Source organism: Pelecanus crispus, chromosome 2, assembly GCF_030463565.1.
Source record: "Pelecanus crispus isolate bPelCri1 chromosome 2, bPelCri1.pri, whole genome shotgun sequence".
NCBI classification, from domain to species: Eukaryota; Metazoa; Chordata; class Aves; order Pelecaniformes; family Pelecanidae; genus Pelecanus; species Pelecanus crispus.
Window position 1 is genome coordinate 52,276,185 of NC_134644.1, and position 26,461 is coordinate 52,302,645.

The following is a 26,461-nucleotide window of genomic DNA, read 5'->3' on the forward strand; positions in this document are numbered from 1 at the left end:
CAATGTTGTCTATTATTGTGTAAAACACTTCTGTATTAACGTGAAGAAGCCACCACTTACTGCCAGGATGTCTCTTTAGCATTGTTGTAAAATAGTTAGCTAAAGAGCTGAGAAAAATGGAAAATCAAGAGTCTTAACACTCATTTCCCTATTACTTCTATAAACAAAAAAGCCATGATCACCATCTGCTGTTAAGTGAAGGTACTGCTCCTCCCAATACTTAATACTAATTCCAGATTAACACATTTAAAGAGCATAGTATGTATACATTCTTTGCATTAGCATTCTCCTAGCACAAGAAAAATAAAACATTTAGCAAAGTTGGTAACTTCAGAACACCTGCTCTTTTGCAATATTCCAACACTAGTAAAAACGATGACAATTTTTCAAATGTAGTAGTTTCCCCGTTAACTTTTTGAAAAACCTCAAAAAATATTTCACAGTATTGTAAAGATGTTTCCCTTACCTAGCGAAGCGTAAGATCCTGGAGGTAGACCAGCTGCTGACAAGCGCCCAGCCCCAGCTGTCTGTCCAGCAGCATGGCGGGCCTTTGCCCCTGCGGCAGCATTAACATCAATGTCACTGCGAGACCTTTGTAGAGTTCCTGGGCTTGGAACACTCTTGCTGCTGCCTGAAACTAGCAAAATAATTAAAAAAAAAATTTAAAAAAAGGGAAATCAGTTGGTAATGAATAAAATTAACTATATTTGAAAGGTTAACATTTTCTACTACTGCAGCATACCTGCAAAAAGTACAGAAAACTATGTAAAATAGCCTAAGTCAAGTTAATATTAAACAAAGCATTGTTGAGGTTAAGCAAACTAGACCTGGTGTTGCCATGCAATTCAGATAAAGAACCATTTATTTTACAGAAGTATCTATCTTCATTCAGCATGAAATTTTACCATTATTTAATACAAACTATGTGTTCTCACCTTAGTACAAATTACATAATTCTGAACATTTATGTGATTTATTACATTATTGAATGCTTCACAAATAGAAGGAAATTCACAGCATCCCTTGAGATACTGAGGGAAGATAATATTCCCACACTTCAGCTAAGATAAAGCCACAGGCAAGCTGAATGCAAACCTTTAATTGCTTTGTGGTCTAGTATTCTGTGAAGTATTTTTATTTTCACCTCCTATTATTTACTGAATATTAACTATTTGCTTCAGTTAATTTTAACCATTGGTTTACATCTTCAAAACTTGATTCCTCCTTAACAGTTTCAGTATCCAGAAAATAAGCACTTGCAGTTACTGGCCATTTATAAAAGGTTGAGTTCAGTAATTTACTCCCCAAAAGTTACAAACACATTATGTGAAAAGAGAACAAAGATATTAAATTCTGAAAACTCAAGACAAAATTAAACTCTTTGAATTACAAATCTGTGGGTTTGGTTTTTGTGTTTTATAAAGAGCAGCAGCTACATGGGAACAGAGGAAAGGTATGAGTCCTTTATTTCCAATTGCCGTAAGCCTAATAATCATGAATAGACCATAGAATAATGTTTTGCCTCTTTGAGAGTGACTGTTCCATGACAAAACTCCACGACAGATGATCAATTAATCATACCAATACATAGCAAATTATGTCTTATACTTGCAACAACTGAAAATACATAAATGTGAAGTGAGTATGAGGCAATCTTAGCTCCAGGTGCAGTTTGTAGTGACACATACCATTACTCAATTTGGAAACAGGATAAGTGCTTAAGACAGTAAGATTTTAAGCTGCATTTAAAACTTTGAATTCAAAGAACATAAAGAACAATTATTGCGCACTGCACTATATAGCAACCACCTTACCTCTGCTTGCAAGACTTGCTGGGCTGGCTGCAGACCATTTAGAAGATAGAGGCCGACTGAAAATAAAAAAGTCAATAAACCCAGTAAGTAAATCTGATGTATCAGATCCAAAAGGCAACAATAACGGAGAGGAAAAAAACCCTGTTCTTTCTCCCCTTCAACCTTCTCAGCATATTTTAGATAAACACATTAAATACAGAATAAGGAAAACTCAATCATCTTATCTTCTATATTTTATAAAATTACATCTTCATCACAAAGCATTAATCCTAGGTTACCAATAGGCACACTTCGCTAACACAAAGTTCAGGCGTTCCAGACTTGGTCACAGAAACACTTAACGTGGTCAGTACACGATTTTAACCACAGGGCTGATCATCTAAATCAGCAGTCAAACAAAAATAGCAGAAGCTACACAAAAGGCCTGATTTATGAAAGAAATTACGTGAAGTGGTGTCTGTAGCAACAAGGAAAATAGGTGTACAATTCATAAGCCTCCTCCAGTCCTGTATCTCCCAAGAATGGAGTTACAAATTAGAAAGGAAAATGCTGGAACTTCCAAGCACCTAGACTGAATTTCCCCTGTTTGAATGTTAGGGCCTCCCACAATTTATAAAAGGAGGAAAACCCCCTGTCTTTTCCTCTATGTTTTCTCTCCATTTCCCTTTACCCTTACTGCAAAAATGAGTAGCTGCTGAACCAAAATCTTTCCGTCTACTCAAGTTTAACTGTGAGCCCTTCCTTCTGCCTGGTTCAGAAAGGCAAAATGCAGTCAGAAGGACCAGGGAAAAGAAAAAGACTAGTAGAAGAAGGCATGATACTTTATTCATTGATTCGTATCTAGCCATCTAAATATTTATCTGACTGGGAAGGCTTGTATTTGATAATAGTTGGCTATTTCATCAACAGTCAAATTACAGCCTGAGTCTAGAGTCTCAGCTTTAGTAAAAATAATCCCCTCTCTAATTTTAAACCAAAAAGCAGAGAGAAAAGAGATGCAAAATATAGTGTATTTATCTGAGTTATTAGCTCAGGTGCTCAATGATAATATAGAGGTCAGCACTGTTACCTAACTCCTCACACAAGATCACGTACTTGCAGCTTATTGTGAATAATACCTGCTTTTCTGACATTACTAACCAGTGTTTTGGAGGTATTTTGCTGCAAGTAAGTCGAGGAGGCCCAGGCAGAGTTCCTGGGTGCATCCTGACCTTACACGTTGCTCCAAACAGAAGGCCCAGACAAATGTTACAATTTCAGCACTTGCACAATCTATTGCGATTGGCATTTCATTTAAGCAGTTTCATACAGGTAGGCACAAGTCACCACATTTCTCTCGTTCCACCATCCTCTTTAAAACCATTTTTGATCAATGATCTGTAAGAGCTCTAAGTTCCAAGGGTCAAAAATCATGGAGGATTAGACTTTCAGGAAAACCATACCCGTATTTCCTAAGTTAGTCTATGCAGGGAGAACTCAGCATCTATATTAGAAGTCAGAAATATAATTTTGGGTAACGCAGGGAAAACAAGATGCATCTAAATGCCAAATAAGTGAAAAATCAATTAAAAATAATTAATTTCTAATATCATGATCTCTTCTGTTTATCTCTTACTTTATTCCTCCCTTTCTGTACTGCAGTACTTTCATATCTTGCAATACAGGAAATAACACTTGATGATTTAAGAGTATTTTAAGAATCTAATTTCTCTGTAATTTAGTTTTTAACATTTTACTACTAGTACCTCATTAACAGCACTTTGATTTTCAGACAGGGAATACAGATTAATTTAAACAAGAGTAGTTAATCTTTGAATAAACATTTGTTTGTGGAAGATGAAGTGTTAGCAATAGCCTACATTATGGAAAATTATTTTTAAAATGTTTTTATAATTACAACTATCATAGGAAAGATAAGATTTGACATAGAACAGGGAAAGCCTCTGGTATTTAAGGCAGCAGCCAAAAAAAAAAGGGAAAAAAAATTAACTTCCAATATGCTGGAAGCAGTCTTTGCCTTCAAGTGAGCAGACAAGTTCTCTGGCTTTGGAAATGAAGCCTCTGAATTGAAATCTTAACAGATTTAAATACTTTGAGAAAGCTTTCTAGAATTTAAAGGAAAAAAAGATCACGACATACTACTACTCCTATTTCACCTTTCCACTAAAGAGCCAGTAATTTCTTGTGCTATTGGTACCTAAGCAAACTTTAATCTATTCAGCTCAAGACTGTCTATACATTTTAATACACTACTGACTGCAGCACTGACCCACCCTCTAGTAATTAGCATAGATGCAAAATACTGCTAATACATATTCAATACTGTGAAGACAGGAAAAAAACCCAATCTTCCATCTGAATGAATCTCACTGTCAAGGTCTCTTTCTCATACTTCCTGGTGAAAAGTGATAAAAAAGGAGTAACATCATTATTTCGTTCCTAGACCTATTCATTGCATCAGAATGCTGGACATCAGGATGTGAACCTTGGAAGATACTTTGGTGTAACAGAAGCTGCTAAGGAATAAATACATGACTAAGAACAGCCTGCTAAAATCCAGTTAATGACTGCCCTTATTTTTCACGTTGCTGGGATAATACTATCATATGGCAAAACACAATAGAAGATTTGTTACTTTAAAAAAAAGTGAAAAAATACAATTGCAGCTTTTTTGTACACCACAGAGGTCTGGCTCATTTGCTTTTAAGAAACAGTTTTTACTTGTTTATAAGCTCAGAAACAGTTAAGTGACCCTTACTTGAGGCTCTCCTGGGAGCTGGAGGATGACCTGTCTGACTGAGGGAGAGATGCTACACTGCCAGAATTCTTCAAGTATGTCTGGAGGCTTCTCTGATAGGGTGGCTCAAGAGAATTGTACAGAGTCTCGGCTTCACTAGGAAAGTGATTTCTAAGACCCAGATAAGCCCTGCAAAATAAGAGAACAACCACATGTAATTGCTCTATATTTTCTTCAAAGTGTGGAGTCAGGAAGTGAAGATTACACAATGAACCAGGGATAGGAGGGAAAGGAACTCAGACTGAAAATATGTAATGCATACAATACTGCTCATCAAATCATGAAAGAAACCAGCAACACTGACTGAATTAATCTTTTTAAAATAACTTAAGTCTATCCCCTGAAATTCTCACATTCACTTACCGATTCTGCAGGGAAGAAAGAGAAATTATTTTCTGGCCTACTCACTAGTCGAAGTGTTGCAGTCGTTTAATAACTTAATGGGGGGAAAAAAAGAATGATTGTGCTGCAATATCAACCTTTATGACTCCTGTTTCGGTAGAATCCTCAAATGTTGCATGGCAGTATTAGTTGCCTGAACATTCAGAACGTCTTTTGGAAAAGAAACTAGATGTTAATTCAGGACTCTGAGAATAGAAACATCAATTTTCAACCTAATTTGTGTCCTCCTCTTCAGCCATAGTTAGCCGCTCACCTCCAATTAGAGCTCATGTAAAACGTACAATTTTTCAGAGCAAAATGTAGTTGAAACTCACTTTCTTGCCTCCACTCTTGCTTCTGCATCAGCATCATGAATGCCTTTCTTGATTGTTTCAACCAAGACAGCTGCATGCCTAGAAGAAAGACATTCTTCATGCTATTTTGCTACTCCCAAGTTCTATTTTAAGTAGTGAAGTTTTACACTTAATAATTAACATTTCTGGAAGTAAAAAACCCAGCTGAGATAGTAGTTCTAAGACATGAAGTAAACAAATGCTTAAGCACACTAATGACATAATTGCACCTTCCGTAAAGGTTTAGGTAAGCTTCCTCCTTCAATCTAAAAGAATTATAATCTACTTTTCAGACATAAATCCACCTATCATACTTAAAAAGTTATTTAAAAATACCATTTTAAAAGACACCTACTTTCCTGAAACGGAAAAAACTATTTCCCCTACTATATTAATAGTAAGAAAGAAGAAAAAGGTAAGATTAGTAAGTTTGCGTTCCTGGAAATTCACCTCTGAAAGCTTTTGGCATATGATTTCTAAACCTCAACACATGCTCAAAGAACAGCAAAGCGCCCATCAGAACAACTAAAAATTGTGATGATATACAGATTTTAATTCAAGACATGTTTGGTGTTTTGGGGTTTTTTTGGGGGGTATTGTTTTCTGTGTTTTGTTTTGTTTTTAAAACACACACATACACACTCTGACATAAATTAAGTAATATCCCCATTGCTGCCTTTCTCAGGACCACCTTGAGGGGTTGAAAGGCGACTATGGAGCTGGATGAGCTCTTCAGAGCCTTCTCTGGAGACCCTGCAAACCCTTTGCTCTTACTCTGTGCTTACAGTATACATTCTGCAGAGCTGATGCATGTACTATTTTCCTATCTACCCAAGAGAAGCTATGGTGGCTTTTAATCATTACCAGAAAAAGTCCTCCAGCCTAACGCCACCTGCCCTCTTTTATGGCAAACACACCAATTTCCTCCTCAGAGGAGACAAGACAGATGCTTACCTGTGCATCTTTGCTGCACAGGATACATGATGTAAGTGAAACTCCAAGAAAGCACGGTACACATTGCTCACATACAGTACAGGAGAAGAGGCAGAGGGTAAGGAGAGAAGGCAACACAAAGTCAAGGCTGGAGCATACCTCTCTCCTTTTCCCTGGCACTTGAATGAGCCACATAACCTGCTGTGCTAGAAAGGTTGTCTATGCTAGAAAGGTTGGACAACACTGAACAACATAATCCAGTTAAAGGATTCAAAGAAAAGATTTCTGCTTAAAATGCATTAGCAGTTTATTCTTGGGCAAAAAGTATATATACCTTTCCAACGAATGCGTTTGCCACTCTTGTAACAACAGGTCTAAAAATTCAAAGGAGCGCCTAAAAAGACAGAACAAAAAGTTATAATTAATACTTAATTCTCTAATGTGCTTGCAGAATAAACAGTAACTTTATTCTTTCCCCCCGAGGGAAACAAACACATAAAAGTATGTTTATCTGTCAAATAAGGACACTGGTCGCCTTACTGCAAAGTTAAAATATTCTGTATAGAAAGCAAACATGCAGACTAACTAATCCTAAATTTCAAAAAAAAAAAAAAAAAGTGGTTCAATTAACCATCTGTCATGTTATTACACATGTGCTGTATTAGTTTTATTAGCCCCAAAATAACAGACAAAAACCATTTGTTAAAAAATTGTACAAACTATAAAATTTAAAAAAAAAAAAAAATCAGTACTTTAAAGATTCAGCTATTAAGTCACAACATAATGTTCCTATGCAAGTGTATTTCTGTCCCAAACACTATTCCCATCCTTTCATCTGTCATTACCAAGTAGCATAATGGAAAACATGAGACCTGTACAGGGCCCTGCATCTAGAAAGCACTGTACTGGTTTTGGCTGGGGTAGAGTTAATTTTCTTCATAGCAGCTGGTATGGGGCTATGTTTGGGATTTGTCCTGAAAAGAGTGTTGATAATACAGGGATGTTTTCGTTATTGCTGAGCAGTGCTTACACAGAGCCAAGGCCTTTGCTGCTTCTCACCCCACCCCACCAGCGAGTAGGCTGGGGGTGCACAAAGAGTTGGGAGGGGACACAGCCGGGACAGCTGACCCCAGCTGATCAAAGGGATATCCCACACCATATGGCGTCATGCTCAGATATAAAGCTGGGGGAAGAAGAAGGAAGTGGGGACGTTCGGAGTGATGGCGTTTTGTCTTCCCAGGTAACCGTTACATGTGATGGAGCCCTGCTTTCCTGGGGATGGCTGAACACCTGCCTGCTGACGGCAAGTAGTGAATGAATTCCTTGTTTTGTTTTGCTTCTGTGCATGTCTTTTGCTTTACTTATTAACATGTCTTTATCTCAACCCATGAGTTTTCTCACTTTTACTCTTCCAATTCTCTCCCCTATCCCACCAAGGGGGAGTGAACGAGCTGCTGTGTGGTGCTTAGTTGCTGGCTGGGGTTAAACCATGACACTGCTAAAGATTTGCTGGCACTGTACTAAGTTATGTAACCTTATTCATTATTAATTCACAATTCTTGACAATTTAGCAGCCAGCCACTAGCAGAAGGCATGCTTTAAAATGTCTGAAGCTAGATCCTGGTGAACAAATCAAAATGACACGGACGAGGAAGGTGTAGATAACGAGTCTTCAAAAAGGTAGTGGACTCTACTGTCTGGAGCTAATACTTTTTCTGGTTATGTTGCATCTTTGACCTGTTCCGGAGGGGCACATTTCATTTTTATTCTGGCCAAATCCTTTGGCCACCTACAAGACATGACAAGAAGCCCTGAAGAGCTTTTCAGTTTGATAACCGATCTAGTTTTCCTTTGTCTTTCCAAAGGAATGAAGTCAGTATGAAAACAGTGCAATTTTGGCAACCTTCACTGATGCTCACTGGATTGTGAACTGCAGTACCAAAGCCACCTACAGTCTACCGTTCCTCAGCAAAGCTGTGGTAAGTGGAGGTACTGAAGCCCTGTGAATTGTGTTGCAGTCAAACCAGAAGTTATGACAGGTCAGTATAATCTGGGTTGAAATAATACTTGCTCTGGATGCAAAGAGAGCTTAGATTCAGAGCAAATAGTTTAGATGCTCAAGCTGTTTCTTGCATACACATAGCTCTATTACTTTCAGGGCAAGCGTGGGTCCAGCAACAGCGTTAACTGCTTTTGTGAGATTCTGTGCAGAAAACAACACTCCATCAGAAACTAATTAATTTTGTGAAGAGCCAATCCAAGTGTTCAAGTATCATGTTCTTGGAGAAATCAACATGCTGAAGATGCACCTCGGCTGTTAAACATGACAGCACAACACACTGATCCACCACATCCTATCTAAGGTAGCACCCACTGTCTCAATTCCACAGCCCCTAGCGTGGTAGGTTTATTATTTTGGGCACAGTATCAGACAGCCTGGCTCCATGCATTCAGACTACATTGCACAAAAGTTACGAAGTCCTCCTGGCATCAAGAGAGCAAGGTGCTAGTGCACACTGCATGCACTACGCTGTAGTGCTTCAACAAGAACTAACTTCACTAGGCCTGTCCTGGCCCTAACAGTACCTAATAGGCTCAGGCTGGTTCTTCGCAAAGACGTGCATATCTGTTTCATGCTCTCCCAATGCCTCTCAATAACTGTGTTGTTCATTCTCATTAGATTGAACAACACAGATTCAACTACAGCTTCCCCCCCACCCCGCCTTCTGGTTTTAAATCAGAAGGTACTTTCTGAACAAGTGTTAGGAACACTTCAAATTAGAATAAATTCTGCAGAAGAATACAGTGTACGTCCCCCAGTATGGCAGAAAGTACTACTCCTCAGCATCATCCAATGTAACTTTGCTGAAATTCATTTTTGTGGTTTACTGGATAACACAGTTTTGTGTATTCAGAGTTAATGGCCATAAATCTTCAAATATGTTTATTTTCAACATATGATCATCATATTGAAAAAAGCAACAGCTTTAATAATTTGCTGTTTACAATGTACTCACCTTCTAACTGCAACTGATTTTGAGGTACAGTTGCTTGTTATTAAAGGTATGAGTCGTGGCACATGGGTATGCTGAAGAAAAAAAAATAAGACAAAACAGTTAATGACAAAAGCATTCCTGAATTTGTACTGTACTTAAGTCAAACAGAATTAGCAACACAATAAAAATTGCAATCATTTAAAATGCTTACTGAAACTAAACGTAGACTACTACTACATAAGAGACTGCTACTACCATGTGAATTGATTAAACCTATTTTTTCCCAAAATGTCAAGCAAAAAGCACTTCCAGTACCATCAACAATCACATCATGATATCCACTATTTAACTGTCAGAAGTCATATCCGAAGGGACCAATGGAAGTGTCTCCTCAAAGGAGTTGTAAGCTGATGTTACTTTAGTTTTGCCACAGAGAAAAAAGCAATAGACATAGCAGCCTTAAAAAAATCAGAATTATGCAGCAAAAAGAAAATCAATCAATCTGAAACTACAGGCATTCCTTCAGGGATCAATCAATATGATCAGTGCTACAAAGACTAAATTCCTTTTAATGCAAAATATGTCAGCAAAATAACAAAAGCATGACATGTAATATAAGCAAACTTATGTATATAATCTATATGGAAACACCTAACATCCTCATGGGAAAATAAAACCCTTGAACCACCATTTAAAGTGGGTAAGATAAACTACATTAAATCCAAATGCAATACTTTAATTCAGAATTTAAGCAGCCTTACTTCAGCTTATCTTAACTAATTGTAGACACAAAGTATTAACATTTTAAATCTGAGTAAGTGTAACATGGTTCAACAAATCCATTTTCAGTTCATTTCTTTATTAGTTTCTTGATTAAACACGTAAATTCTAAAACAGTCCCCAATACAGTGTGAAGCTGTAGCCTATAAAAAAAAATGCTTAAGAAGTACCGTACTGAACAATTCTTAGTATCTCACATACTATACTTTCTCCTTAGGTTATTGTTGCAGGATTATAAATGCTCAAATCACCAAAAAAGCAGAGAGATAATTATCAGCTCTCAGAGTACTGCCAAATTCAGAATTAGGAGGGAATTAATCCAAAAGTCTGGAAGAGCCTTACAGTTGTATTTGTTTTTACTGATATACTTTTAAACAGGGTTTTAGGGGTTTTGTTTGTGTTTTGCATAGTTTTCAAATTTAAAAATGGTACATGACTGCCAGAAAGAGAACAATAAGCAGTATCAGGGGAAGGAATAGAACATTTTTACAGATGGAGAAACCTGTATGTTCCCAGTCTTTGGAGCTACTGACATTGTAATTTCTAGAAAGTGTTTTGCAAAGGAATCAAAGCCTCAGGCTTGCTTTCATTCAACTTTAAGATTGCACATTTCACCCGTTACCTCTTTGAAGCTGTAATGATACAGGCTTCCTCCCAGCCCACCTTGCAGCTCAACTGCCCACCCTGAATCCCACCTACCTCTGGAAAAGATTTTCTGCTATCAGGCCATCTCACCATGACACACCTCTCCCCACTTTTTTTTTTTTTTTTTTTAAAAATTGGTTTCCTGATTACTAAGAGTCAAGAAAGAGAAATCAGACTACAGTATAAGAACTATCTGGAAAAGAAAAATGAAATCCAAGAAAGGGCCAAAGATGAGATGGAGCTCTACAAGATCACTGGTCTAATACAGCCTTCCTCTCTTTACGTACGCTCACTCTCACAGCAGTTAGGTACTAAAGCACCAGGAGCTGAACTGGCTGTCAGTGGATTCTGGTAGGATTTTTTTGAGCAAAACGCTGATTCCAAAAGCTGTAATGGCTTGGGCTCTAAATATTCAACACTCCCTGACCAACTCTCATTTAATCCAAAGAACAGAAGTCCAAAGGAGAATGGCACTGCATTTCATTTGACTCTGCTATCCCCCCCCCCCCGCCCCGAAAGCTGAATTTTCTGTCAGAACACCTTGCATAAGCCATTTACTGGTTGGGTATTTGAACACTATGGATAGGATTTTCTCACTTCTATGCCTCCAATCTAGTATGTTAAATTACAGCTAAGAATAACAGAAGTTTTAGCAAAATCAGGGCAGCTATAGCCGATGTGTAGGCTTGTCTCCAACTGAACTGAACCAATAAAGCCAATTTAATATAATTGGTGAATTTTTATTTCACACTGCTTTTCTGGTGCTTGACTTGGCTCCTGTAAGCAAGACGACAGGGTTAGTTTCTTACATGCCTGAGCTTGTCTAATACTACTGCAAACAGTATTCTTCTCTTACAACTTTAATCATCCTGTGTACGGTATATTCATTCCTCCACTCTCAACTCTGTGCCACTAGCCATCTGACAGTACGTTGTAAGAGTATGGGGGAAAAATGCCCAAGTGCTGACGCAAAGGTAACGCAGAAGTCTCTGAGCACATTCTCAGAGGCATGGTTAGACAGAGTAAGTACAGACTCCAAAACATACTGAGGATGGCAATAAAATGTGTGAGTCATTTAACCACTTAGCTTTCCAACAACTTACAAAATTAAAACTACAGATGAGATCATAGCAGTAAGTGCCTAGCATAAGAACACCACGGCTTTTAATGTAGAAACTACAGGCAACCTCCCACTTCTATTTCAAACACAAGAATATCAGTACAAGTCCCAAAAATCTAGCTAAACAACTTGCCTCAGATACCAGTTAGTACAGATGCTTAAGGAACAGACAACAAAAAAAAAAAACAGCTAGTATACAGCATTCCCCTCTTCTATATGCTACAGCTTTAAGGACTCAGCTTAGAAAGTTCTTAAACCCAAGGATTAAAATCTCTATTGGGCTTTTCTTCCATGAACTTGTGCTTTCTGAACTGATCCATGTATGTCTGGCCTCTTCAACATTATTTTAGTTCATTTTTTTTTTTAGTATGTGTTCAGTTTGGGTGTTGGTTTTTTGTTTTTGTTTTTTTTTTTTTTGTAAAAAGAAGTAGTTTTGTGGGTTTGGGTTTTTTTTTTGTTTTTTTTAAATCTTACTAGCTTCTTAACTACTAGCTTAACTTTGTCTTCTCCAAAAAGGCAGTTAAACACAGTTAACCTTCGAAATACACTTGCCTTTTTACAATTAACACATTTCAAAAAAATCATGAAAGCACACCTACTTTTCATACCTATTCCTCCATCTTTATGATGGTAATGCTGCTGATTGGTTTCAATGATAAATAATATTTGTCCATCTGTGAGAAAAATTGCTTCTCCATGAAAGAATCATTTATAATCCTATATTTCAGAACTGTTATTATCTCTGCTAAGAGCCACTACCTGAATATTCCTAGCAAGCAAAGTGAGAGCGAGGAACACCTACCCGAATAATGAATCTAATGGCTGCACACCCAGAAGTTGCCATCACTTTGGCGCTGTTGGGAACCAGATTAAAAAGAGTAGGCACAATAGCTTCAGCGCCATGATCAAACTTGTTTCCCAAAACAGTTGAAAGATGGCTATTTAGGAAAAAGAAATAAAACTTGTCAACAAAAAGTAATTTCTCAGTCTTGAAATAACAAAGTTCATTGTACATTTTAAAGACTTATCTTTCCAAACAACAGAATTTCTTAATTTCATGATTTCAAGGTCCTTGCCTCACTAGAAATGCAGGATTTGCACAAAATTTTTGTTACTTAGCAGACACATTAAGAGGTTGAATGCTTATAACTTTATTTTATAATGAAAAACAAATACCACAATTTGAAAGGCTAAAATTCTCATATCCTCATAGAATATCATAGTATTTCTGCTTTTTAACACACTTAGAGAGTATATAATTTCCGTAAGACTTTAGATTTATTGTTCAAGATCTTTTTCCTTTTGAATGCAGGATGAGGACATTTACACAGTACTTTCACGCTACTCCTGACTTCACGTTAGGAAAGGTTAGCGTTATTTTTCTCAAAGCCCGAATTTCCCTAGGGAGGACAGTTGTATGCTCCAACAGGTCCCCATCCTCTCGTCTCACCAGGAGATGAGAACAGCAAAGGTGAACCCTGAGGCGTATCTGTCCCACATGGCCACTGAAAATTACTGGTTACATTAATATACTACGTGTATCACCTAAAAGAACAAATTCCTTTAAATGTTTCTTTTTCTCTACAGCTTCAGATGCAGACTTGACTCTCTATCAGTCACAGTATAGAGCAGTCCAACAAGATAATCTTTCCTGCAACACTGATAAAGCATCTTTAAGTCAAATTCATACTAAAATCTAGCAATGTACACAAATGCACATAAACTATACTTACGCTACAGTAATGCATGCTTCTCTAACCACCTGGGATCTGAGATCCTTGGCTGACAGCTTGAAAGCACCATCCAACAACCGTAAATGCTGGAAAAATCCATCATACTGTGCAGCTCCAGCAACAAGCAATGACCGAACTTTCTTCAGCTAAAAAATTTAAGGCATTTAGTTTAGGACACTACCAATACCCATTTCAAAATTAAAAAAAGTAACAACTTAATTGCAAAAATGTATGCAGGCATGTCTTCAAAGCAAAGCATCATTTTGAAATATATGGCAGTAATTTAAGAAACTGTAAAAAAAAAATCTATTACCTAAATTCTAGAGCTAAAAAGTCTCAGATCCCAGTCTACAAATATACAAACACATAATTCTGTTCACATACCTGTTTCCAAACACTAAGATGCCATAAACCTGATAAAAAAAAATGCTACATACACATACATTTTAATCCTTCAAGTGAAACTTATCATAGCCACTCGTAAGATGTATTAATACTAGCAGCTTACCTGCAGAATATTTAATTTTGCATAAATACCAACTGAAACATACATGACTGCTTTTAGAAAAGCTTCCACTTAAATGTCAGCAAAAACGTATTTCAGCCTTTTTAAAACACTTGCTCAAACTTATTTGGTATATGGAAATTCAATGTTTAAAAATTAAAATGAAAATTTCTTTGATTATCTGGAGCTTAATTACCCCAAGAAAAACATTTTAAAATATCTAGCTGCCTGTGCTTTATGAAATACACCCACCCAAACCTGAAACCAGATAAAAAGTTTACCGCATTAGTTCGTTGATCCCAATCATGTTTGTCATCTGAGAGAATTTCCCTGATTTTATTCAACGTTTCTTCAAGTTCTCGACTAGAATAGATCTGAAGAAATAAAAAACCAGAAAATTTATGTAGTTAATAACCCAGGTAACCTGATGAAGGAAAATAGCTTGAGAAGACTGAAAATACAATTATAATTGTGAAAATCGTGCCCCAAAAGTTCCAGAGAACTGTGTAAGAGGTATAAATGCGTGTTTTAAGGCAAATCTTTGAGCATATCATTGAGTACTGAATATTCATTAAAAGAAAAGCTGAAGAATCAACATTTTCCTCAAGATGTCACCTTCCACCTTTGTGATGATCTAATCATATCTAGAATTCCATTAACTCCATTTAGAAAAAATATAATTCAATACGAGCAGAGGTTTTAGATAATCTGTTGCAATACTATTGCAATTAAATTTCATTTTTATACCCACTATTACAATGATACTTAACCAACAGATTTTAACCCAATGCACCTCTTTGGGGCAGGGACTCTTTCACTTTACAAGAGTGCATGGTTCTATGAGGGCCTAACTGGGTTGCTAGTCAACACTAAAATTAAAAATTTGTCTGAAAAAATAAATTAAAACCTTCAATAGCATCTATATGTATTACTACTCCAAGCCTAGCATTTATTAACTTATGCAGTCAGTAAATAAATGTAAGGAGCAGCCTCCAGTCAGAGTTCTCTATTCTCTACACAGTAACTCCAGCAAAAGTGAAGCCTGACCAGTCTAATCATACCTCAGTCACTATTCGGTAATACATGAATTAATGCATTTATTGATAACCGTATGTGTATGATAGTGGATTTCTAAAGAAGAAAATAAAAAAAGTAGTCATGAAAACACATTATTAACATCAGAAATAAACTGACTTCCCTTCTATTCTCGTAGACATAAGCCACAGGAGGCTCTTTTCTGCTTCCACTGAATATGCAAAATATAAAGGGTCGTCCCCATCCTCCCCCCGCCGATTGAGAACAAGTTGAAGAGAGTATGAAGCAAATTACTAACCAGAAACCTGATGTGGCCAGTTTTTTAAAAAATATTTTCAGCTAAATATTTCCAATTTTTTGGATCAAAAATTTGTTTACATAAACACATTGGGCTAAACTGAGTTGCCCATACACAGGTATCTGGTGCCATCTGAGACACATCAAAGACATCCACATGGGGCTGGCAGATACAATTCAGGACTTCAAGGAAACTCATACCCTTCTAGAGTGAAAGCTGAAGGCCAGCATGATAACTTACATAGCACCTAAATAGTAGTGCCTGATGCTCCCTCATTAGTTAAGCCCAACACATAATTTTTTTATGTGCAAAAGCACAGAGCATGTAGAGGAAACAAGGACCAATAGTTAGTGTATCTTGCTTTGCGTGAATTTCTGAAAAGCTTTGACACTGGTCTCTTGAACACACTGTTCTGCATGTATGCATGCGTCTTTAATTTTATTGTAGAAAGATTTAGGAATGTCCTTCTTCCGTTCTACAGTTAAGCTGAACATGTATTTTCTACAAAATATGTTCCTTTTCCTGGGCAACTAGAAATTACTACAAGAATTATTCCAAATACAGTCTGTTTTTCCAATTTCCTGAGCATATCAAATGAATTTAACTTACAGTAGACATGGGACCTTGACTCTATTGACATCTACTTTTGTTCCAGTGCTTTAACAGAACATGGTTATGGAGGCCTCTATATTTCATGATGGAATATTGAGGAGGTGGAAGACATCCATGCTCTGAAACACCTGCACATCTGGTTTGTAGGATAAACAGGGCAGGAATCACTTCAGAAACAGAAATTAGTACACCCAGGCCAGCTTCACTATCATGCGGAAAACAATTTCTGAATATGCTTTACCAACAAAATTGAAATTTTCATTACCACACAGCTGTGTAAGCTTTTGCAGGATATACTGTGGAAGCAGCTTTGCAGTTCTATACAGGGGACAAGACTGTATCCATAAAAACCAAAAAGCTATTCCTCATGATTACTGTTTTCTTCATTAGAAGTCAATAAACATCTGAAGCATAACTTATTTAAAAAGAGTAAATGATTTAATGAAAACAGTGGGTCCAAGCATAACAGACGTTCTACTCCACTGCCCACAAAATCAAACATGAGTTTTTTACCTCCATTTAATATACTTGTGTATACTGCTAGCATATAATACTTGTTACACAACGTTAATTTACTCTAACACTAACTCTATAGGTACCATACTATTAAGAATATTACATGTGTCTCAGTAAGACGTTTTTATCAAATTATATTTCCATTATCAAAGAAAATTCTTATTTTCCTTTTAGAAGTGGAAGGGAGTAGTCACTGGATAACTGAAGATGCAATTTCACCTTATGGTGACCCTAATGCCATCAGAATTCATGACACAATTCAACCTCCTCAGGTTCCCCCTTTAGCCATCACCCACCTTGCCCTATCTCCTTCCAATTCAGGGCCTTAACATACAAAAAGCTAACCTTACAAGAGGAAAGGCAAAAATTTATCTGTCAACTCAGCAGCCTATGCCAACTTATTACAAAGAAGTGAAGTGCAACAACAAGGGAAGCAGGATCACGCTTTTTGGTTGCAGCTAACTGACATCTGTTGTGAGCACTTGAAACTTCATCTGACGTTCCGGTCAAGGTACAAATACCTGTTGTAAGCTGTCTTGTTGAGTAGATCCTCAAAACCAAGATATTTTTTGTTGTCAGCTATGTGTTATCAGAGACCACGTGCTGTCATTCTTGTCATAAGATTAAAACACGCTAAACAACAGACAAGCATAGAAGCAACATATACAATGGGTTTATGTCCGCCCTACTTGCACGCCTATGCAAAGAATTTAATTTTTTCTTTAGTTACCTGGCACAAACAGAACTGGACCTATGCAATTTCTGCTATTCAAATTGGCATTATAATGAGGAATTTAGTAAATGGCATAATTTTATCTTGTCATGAAATTAAAACTGTAATTCCACTGAAAAATACCAATTGTCAAGGTTGTCCATACCTGTATTAGTTTCAGAAGAATAAAAGGCAGTATTTTAATAATTTCTTTTCTCCCTGCCCTTGATTAATTATTCTTTTAGAAGGCCAAGATTCAATTCTGTGTTCAGCCAATGACATCATACATATTTTTGTTCATAAGTTCCCACATCAGACTTCTACAAAAACAATTACATTTGTTTTGAAACAAATTCTAGCTATTAATGGGAGTTACTCCTAATAACCTGAACACAGAATTTTCTTCAATTTAAGCAAAAGCAAATAAACAGAGTTGTAAAAACATTATGGTTGTAATCTTAAGTATAAAGGCACAATCCTCTCACCACAGTACTTCTCTTTTTGGCACACAGATCCATCAGACTATCTCAAAATCACCCATCTTCTTCATTAACTGCTGTTATCCATTAGAGGGCAACACACACACACATCATTAAAGGTGAGTGCAACATCAAAGACAGAAAAATTAAAAGCTCGAACACAAATAAGAGTAATAACTATACAGATGGAAAGTATTTCCAATATGGGGAGTACAAACTAGATATGAGTAAACAGTATGAAAGTCCTAAAAAAATTCATGATGAGCAGTCATTGGAACAGGTTACTGGTAAGGCAGATCCAACATTGGAGGTTTTTAAGAACAAGTTAAACGTACACACACTGTAAGTAACCTCAATTGATTTGATTAATCCAGATGCACTCAATCTTGATTCAGAATTGGATCCTTTTTTCACATAATATAGGTCCCTTGCTTACTTTCACTAACAAGTTTCCTTTGCTTTTAGAATAACCTGGCAAATTACAGGTCATAAACATTCTTTCTTCACATGGTCTACTACAGAAACTTCTCGCTCCCTTACTAATTAACATGGTCTCAGAATGTGGGAGCTGCCTTTTTTTTTTTTTTTTTTCCCTTTCAAAAAGATCAGGGATTGTCCACAACCAGAAGCATGAAGTTAGACAGCAGGAAGTCATTATTCCTAAGGATTAAAAAAAAAAACCACAACCCTTTTCTTTTTTTTTTGCCTGGTCAGCAGGTCTTTCTTACATTCTCATCCATGAAACAAATAGGTTATTTTGAGGTCAGTTACACATTTCTCCCCTGCACCCTCACCTCAACTCAGGTGAGATTAGTAAAGACAAGTGGGTCGGTCTTCTCCACCTCTCTCGCAGTTTAGGAATGACCTACCTTCTTAGGTCATCCAGCAGTCAGACAGAAAATCACATGTGCTTGTCGACAACATACAGTCACCCCACTTTTGTTCTTGCAATGTTATTAACCAACTTGAGTGATTAGAGAACTCTGCTTGGGACTGCAAATACTAAGGCATCAAACTACAGGCAGCACATTTTCTGTGCTGTGGAATATGGCTCTGTTCAACATAATAGGGATGAATAATATTAAGAGCTCCATGTTTTTGCCCTCTAAAGAATTCTTAACACAGTCTGGAGAGGCAGAGAAACAAAGCTCTTACAGTGTAAGACAAAGATTTCCCCAATGTGACAGGAACCATGGCGATGAAGTGTTCCTTCACAAAAGCAGAGAGTATTTCTGCCTACAGAAGGATATCTAACAAATAACTACACTATCATCTTGGGAAATAAAAATAGAACACAGGTACATATCAAGAAAAGGGAGTCATACAAAATCCTTCTGGTGTTTGGGAACTATGGCTGGCTGAGTTTTTGGTTGCCTTCCACACCTCAGCTGCTCAAGGAAAACTAATTCAAAATAGGTCTAGGAAGATAGAAGCATGTGAAATGACTCAACTGTGTGAAAGTAACAAGTATGTGCGATTCCCACACTTAAAGAATAGAAATTAAAATCTGATCTTTCAGCTAAGAACTCTGAATCCAAAAGGTTCATTAATATTCAAATAAGGCACTAGATTTTTTTTTTTTTGAAGTATTTCTAGAGATGAGGACATGTATGCCAGACACCATCATTACAATTCAGACACATTTGAAAATACAATTCTTGGTTTTTAAAATTATTTGCCTGTATTATTAGTATTTTATTATCCCATGAAATTGCAGTCCTACATTTTCCCAATATTATGGAAATCTTTTTCTTATTAAATTTAAAACATACAGTTAATTTCAGTAGCTCCCTGGAAAAGATTAAGTAAAGCAGTAATTGATTTTAGCTGAAACACAATGTGATAATAATTAGTAGGACAGTGAAGAAAAGGTGGTTTTTTTGGTAACTAACTGGAAAAAATAAAGAGCCTTCCACAGAGACTGTAAATTCAGGAAGAAGGAAAAGTAACACCACTTGCTTAGAAGACAGTAACATTAAAGAAGTTTTAGAAGTAGGCTAACACATAGTATTACAAACAGCGTATTTCTGAAAACAAATATAAGTATACACAACATCTTACCTGTACAGTAGGAACATCTGTAAATGCCTTAATAAAATCATCCTCATCCACAGCTCCAGCTCCTCCTTCTTTAGAGGAACCTATATAAATGTAAAATACTGTTAAACATTATGTAATGTACGTCAAGGTTTTCAAACTGACATAAGCATCTTTCACAATACCTATTTTCAAACGTTTAATATAACTTACAAAAATCCTGAACATTAATCATGTAAAATTGCAAGCCTTGAACTCTGATTTCACCATGAACAACAAAAAAGTTAAACTTCTTTTTTCTTCAAAACCAAACAACTGAGCAGTTTCCAATTTGACAGTCAATAGTTTCATTTTATTATTTTTGTGTTTACTTGGAAACATGTTTAGTACAACAATCCTCTAGTAGCTGTTTTCATAGAATTCCGAGACCTGCATCCTGATAATATAAAGTATACAATTTCAAATTATTTACCAAAGGAAGAGTTATTTTTAACACATGCCACAAGCAATCAGCCCTGGAATGCATCGTAACCCTACACAATTCATTTACCTTGTGCTTTCCAGTATTCTCATGAGGAGCTAAGAAGCATGGGGTGCATTTCTCAGTCTCAAAGCTCCAATAATTTCAACAAAGAAAGCAAGGACACAGTGAAGGCAATGATGTGTTGGAGCAAAATCTGAACTCCACTGATTGGCAGCCGCCTCCTCAGAGTGCTCATCCCCATGGGTATTTCACAGTGGGGCTCCAGGATTGTATCACCTGGAGGAAGCTCCCAGGAACCTTCCAGACACATTAGCAAAAAGCTATCGTACCAAAATTTTTTTCTTTCTAAGAGCTTCCATGCCAGCTATGCAAGTAGCACGGCAGTTACTTCTGTGCAAGGTCAATGATAGAACTATTCTCACAGAACAGGCAAAGATGCCCCAAAACCCAAGGAAAAGGATCAGGGAAGAATACTAACAGGTAACCTGCTGATTTCACACTGGCATATGGTTGCCAAATTTTGTAAAAATCTTGGGTAGAAACTAAGGCAACTCCAAGAAAGAAAATAATTTGAAAATAGTGTCTGGACTTCACTTTCTTGCAAATACTAGGGTTACCAAGAAAGCCCTTTTTTTTAAAGGGACGAACTCAAGTTTGCTATCAACTCAAAGAACAAGGTCATCAGATCCAGGCTGCGCTACAAGCCTAAAACTCCAAGTACAAGGTGAAGCTTGGCAGAATCCTTAAGGATCTTCAATAATCGAATCAGGCGGATAATACGACAAGACAGGTTAACTGCATGGAGATAATCAGTCCAGTAGAACATTTCCTTCCTGAAAGGAAAAAAAAATCTCTTGCAGCAAATGAGCACTCAGGAGCAAGGGTCTTGTCTCAACTCTTTCAGAATGAGGCCAACAGGATAGAGGGCAGAATGTCCTCCCTAACTTGCAGAGCACAGCTGAAATGGAGGCATCAGGCAGAGAAGACATATATTTTACTAACTACAGAACAAATAAAAAACAAAAGGAAAAAGCAGTTAAGGCTGAGTGGTCAACTAAAACAAAAAGCTAGGACTTTTTGACAAATGAAACTCTTGCTAGCTGCACTCTTCTGAAGTCTTTCATAGTTTACAGTCCCCTGTATAAATCTCCTATTTATAGTGCAGGGAATTACATCTGCTGTGCTTGTATACTTGTGCAGTTTGGAAACATGAGGGTCCACTACCACTACAAATTTGACGGCAGACTTCTTAGATCTCAACACCTCCATGCAGAACAAGACCTCTCACGTGCCTTTGTGGCTGCTTAGTGTAAAAACAATGAAGTGATATCTAGCAAAATTTGGAGATGGTGCCTGCATGTTGTGGTTTAACCCTAGCCAGCAACTAGGCACCACACAGCTGCTTGCTGACTCCCCCGCCCCAGTGGGATGGGGGAGAGAACTGGAAGAACAGAAGTGAAAAAACTCATGGGTTGAGATAAGAACAGCTGAATAATTGAAATAAAGTAAAACAGTAGTAGGAATAACAATAATAAATAAAGCAAGTGATGCATGATGCAATTGCTCACCACCTGCCAACCAATGCCCAGCCAGTCCCGGAGCAGCAATTGCTGCCCCCTGGCCAACTCTCCCCAGTTTATATACTGAGCATGATGTCACATGGTACGGGTAGTTTGGGTCAACTATCCTGACTGTGGCCCCTCCCAGCTTCTTGCTGACAGGACATGTGAAGTTGAAAAGTCCTTGACTAGCATAAGCACTACATTAGCAACAATTAAAACATCAGTGTGTTATCAGCATTATTCTCATCCTAAATCCAAAACACAGCGCTACACCAGCTACTAGGAAGAAAATTAACTCTATCCCAGCCGAAACCAGGACACTGCAGTATGATATAGGAACATCTAAAAAATTTTCACAGCCTCAGTTCAAGGATGTTGTAAAGAGATACACATGCAGAAGTGCATTAGGTATAGTATCTCCAACACCACCTGTCATAATTGCTAATGGCAGCCAGGATGGAAAGAAGAAATTATAACCGCCTACTTCTCCCTCCAGACAGTAGCAGGAACAAATCCTTCCACAAAGAGAATGAGTGAGTACCTGACTGGCTAAGAAAATGAAGAGGGAAAAATCCCATTTATACCCAGAACACATGCTTCTGCCACACAAACTTGTACAGCTCCTAAAAGGGAAGATGCCCTGGTCAGCGCAGAATTTTGCTCAAAGAAACCTTGAAAAGAATTTGGCACAGGGGCACCATGCAAAACTAGGTGGTACAAAGAGGTGCCTGGGTTCTCAATTCATAACCTCATCTGTCCCTCCCAAAATACTCCCAACATTTAAGCTAAGACCCAGAAGAGAAATGCATCTCAAGGAGAGGGAGGCCAATCCACACAAGACACTTATTTACATTATTTGCTAGTTTTCATTCAAAACCTTTACTTATTCTTGTCCTTCAAGCACCCTGGTTAGACTGACTCACAGAGACACGTGCAAGCCTAAGTTATGCTTCAGGAAGCTTGCGAGAATCTACCGAACTTAAACAGGCTTGATATGGAAGTTAATTACAGCAGCTGAAGCACCTCTGAGTTTTATGGTGGGTTTGTGGTGGGTTTTTTTGTTTGGTTGGTTGGTTTTGTTTGTTTGTTGGTTTTTTTAACTTAAGTTCAATGAGTCTGGAGATGTAGGCAAGGGAAGCAAACCCCTTACACTTCCTGCAGACTACTAGAGAGATGACATCTTCATAAGTTAAATTTAAGGATTTCTAACATTTTTGTGAGGCCCTAGGAGTGGGGTTTGGTGGTTTTTTTGTTGGTGGTTTTTTTTGGGGTTTTTTTTTTTTTTTTTTAAGAGAAAGTTTTTTCCAGTCACAAGGCTTTGAGTTCAGCATTGCGGATAGCTCAACACCAGAAAGGGTACTGTAGGCAAGCAAAGAAATTACCCAGCCTTTTGCAGAATCAGTTTTCTCACCCAGGAATTAATTCCTGTGGTTGAGTTCTTCCCCTCTTCCAACTGAAACATCTGAAATCCTTCCATCACATCACAATGACTTTGGACTGCTCACTTGCTCTACCACCTTGATGCTCTCCCCACTAGTATCTACAAAGCCATGCATGATGGGATGACAAAACAATGGGAGAACACTACATGGGAGAAAAAAAGATATCATGACAGTGATACTGGACTGGTATTTTTGGTTTGAAACAAAAAACTATTTAATCAAAGCATGCTTAACTTTAATAAAGCATACAAGCACTGGTCTAAAAATAAAAAATTTCTCAACTTATATTTGGTAGCCACTTTTTACTAATCTGATTCAGCTGCTTCTGCTTCTGTGGGTCTTCTGACTAAAATATCAGAACAAAAATTTCCCTGTGAGAAAACAAAATTTCAAAACCGGTACAGAAACTTAGGAGTAACACAAACTCTAAAACTTTGTTTCACTTCTTGTTCTTAAATGCTTTTCTCAACACACTTCCCTATAAAAAATTCGTAACTATTTTCTAGTACAATGTGCATAACAAATTAAATGTTAGTAAACTTGAAAAGGGTACTGTCATACAAGTGTCTTTTATCCCTCAGAATTCTCTACTTGCACATAGTAACAGTATCTTACTGAGCAACACATCCAGAGTAAGATGATGTGGATTACAATTTTTTTTGAAAGAAACAAAAAACCCCAAACCCTAAAGCTATACCCACATCTCAACTAATTCAAAAGCTTCACTTCTTATCTACCAGACACTGAAGCAGAAGTAAAAGACGCAAATCATTCGAGATTTAAAAGGAGAAAAAAAAGTGTACTGCTACCCTTTTGGTTTTGTAGGATGATAATCAATCAGCTGTAAATTAGGAACTGACAGCAGCTTCAGCTCAGCATGGGGTAAGTGGACAGGATAAGCTCAAGTACTTACTCAGCTTTTGTACAATAGGTTGACTGGCAACTCCTACTCGCTCCTACTGACCTCCCTCATTCCAGCACTAGTACAGCTGAATAGTAAAGCACAACGGGGAGTGGCTAAACTGAAAATAAAAATAAACTGGCCAAGAAGAATGGTTTCAGTGAGGCCAGGTCCCTGCCTGCTTCACTGTGGGGCCATATAAACACGGTGCTAGCACAATCCAATGTATGACTTGGGATACAAATGAGTTAGTGGAGATAGGAAAGGAAATTATTCTGGGCAGCTTAAACAGTACAGCTGCTGAAAGCATAAGTATAGGCTGAAGGGAGCAAAGCGATACTCAAACAAGATGAACTCAAGCAAGGGCAAGTGCAAAGGCAACCTAGTGGAATGGACAGCCTATCTCACTAGACACAAGGCAGTGGGGGGGGAGGTGGAATCTAAAGAAAATGTTGATACAAAACACAAAACAAAAAAAAGGCAAATGCATGCACACAAGCTACAAATATATTAATAGATTACAGCAACCAATTTTTGGAATCCTTATCAAAGACACAAAATCGAATTGTCTGTGAACAGAGCTCTTTAGCACAGTACTTGCAGTGGGCAGAGACAGCGCTCAATAACCAAATTCTGTTCCCAGTCCTAGTGGACAGATGTCATATTTAATTCTTTCTTTGAATATACGTTCTACTGTTTGTTAGTCTCTGAAACTAGGATTTTTCCTGAATCTTCTGCAGCTCTCAGATAGTCTTTGCAAAAATCTACTTATTGATCCTTGGGTTAGCCCTTATTACTGTTTGACAGCTTGCTTTTAAAATGGTTATCTGTTGGAAGAGGGAGGAAGTTACCAGTGCTTCATGATCTGAATTATCATCTCTGAGAGAGCAAAGGTGAATTTTAAGATGATGCTTCTGACAAAACCCTGGGTATAGACTGAATTTCAGTGGCTCAGCAAGGAATCTCTTTATCTTTCCAGGTATCATAAGATTACTGCTGCAGTTAATACAACAGTCCAGAATAACATGTTTTCTTATGCACTTTTCACAACTCTGCTTCTGGAAAAACATGAACCAAATGTTTGGAAAAAGTAGCTGAAGACTGAGCATCTCTGAAAATTCCCTTCACATTTTGAATTATCGGGTCATCTAAAGCAATTTGATAGACGGTATACACACACCTTGACCTATTAACAGAACACAGGAAACTGGTGGTCTTACCTCAGTTCTGTCAATGTTCTAAATGTTCTTATTTCCATGTTTGAAAGACTGATCTTTGGATTTTAATCAAAAAACTTGAATAAAAGAACCTTCCATAATACAAAGAACTATTGTTCAGTCTCAAATATCTGGATAAAGCATGAAGGTGTTCTTTCATCAGGTGACTAAGAGTCACTGAGTATAGTTGCTTTCAGCTTGCCTGCTTAACTTAGGAAAACATTTGAGAGCAACAAAGAAGTAGCACTTGCTCTAATAAAAAACACTTTGATCAACATTAGACAAGGTGAATTTTTTTTGTGAACAAGGCAGATTTACTTGTACAGAGTTACACTGGTAAATCCTCTAGGATGGATATAATTAGACTGATTTAAATAAAATTATGTTAGCATAATAACTTGTACCAAGTTCTACTTGCAGCATAAATTGTATCAGCCAATACATAATTCTCCTGGTGTAACTGTTAGCATCACTTACTGACTTTGCTATACAAGTTAAGAAACAGATCACGCTGCTAATTGCCACAGCTCTGCCAATAAAACTTAGGGGAAGACCAAACCATAAGAAGGCTGTAGTGGTCTTAGACAAAAATTTTAATTGGTAGAAATCCAGCTGCCTTGTGTCCCTTTTCTGAGAAAAAAACCAATTGCATCTGGAAACAAATAATTCCCCTACACAAAAACAACACTAAACCCAAATAAGCAGAGTTTTCTTTTTTTTGGCAGAACCTTAACTGACAAAGCCTTCATGTTGTTTAAAACCAGCTTAGAAGACAACTCAAGTTATAACCAAGTGACTTAGCAGAGTAAAAAAGCCTTCGCTAGAAAGCCCACTTTAAGGAAACTCACAGATGAATTCTGTCATGTTCAGCCCCAGTGACTGACATTCATTCTGAACTGACTTGTCCACCTCAGCTCCTCCAATGCCAACAGTCATTGTCCCTGAGGCACCCAGAAAGTCATTCAAGCTGAAACAGCTGCACAAACTGAACAAAAATAGCAAAATACCTTCAAATACCTTCACAATACCTTCTACTCCTTACTTTATCTGCCTATGTTAGAAACTTGGCAGATGTGGTTAGAGAACTTCCCCGGAGATCCCACCTGTAT

The 26,461-nt window shown here is 37.4% G+C and overlaps 1 protein-coding gene across 33 annotated transcripts in view; it reads right to left on the reverse strand.

Moving 5' to 3' along the window:
• CLASP2 (cytoplasmic linker associated protein 2) overlaps positions 1 to 26,461 on the reverse strand; it is a 149,043-nt gene that overhangs the window by 51,146 nt on the left and 71,436 nt on the right. For 31 of the 33 annotated variants that reach the window (XM_075706221.1, XM_075706212.1, XM_075706220.1 and 28 more), the window contains 10 exons: positions 19,771 to 19,850; positions 14,339 to 14,431; positions 13,553 to 13,698; positions 12,622 to 12,757; positions 9,296 to 9,366; positions 6,613 to 6,672; positions 5,328 to 5,405; positions 4,573 to 4,740; positions 1,815 to 1,870; positions 467 to 637 (listed from right to left, as the gene is read on the reverse strand). In XM_075706221.1, the coding sequence (XP_075562336.1) occupies positions 467 to 637; positions 1,815 to 1,870; positions 4,573 to 4,740; positions 5,328 to 5,405; positions 6,613 to 6,672; positions 9,296 to 9,366; positions 12,622 to 12,757; positions 13,553 to 13,698; positions 14,339 to 14,431; positions 19,771 to 19,850 (1,059 nt within the window). The remainder of the gene's footprint in view (positions 1 to 466; positions 638 to 1,814; positions 1,871 to 4,572; positions 4,741 to 5,327; positions 5,406 to 6,612; positions 6,673 to 9,295; positions 9,367 to 12,621; positions 12,758 to 13,552; positions 13,699 to 14,338; positions 14,432 to 19,770; positions 19,851 to 26,461) is intronic. The other 2 variants (XM_075706228.1, XM_075706227.1) reach the window with 1 other exon arrangement.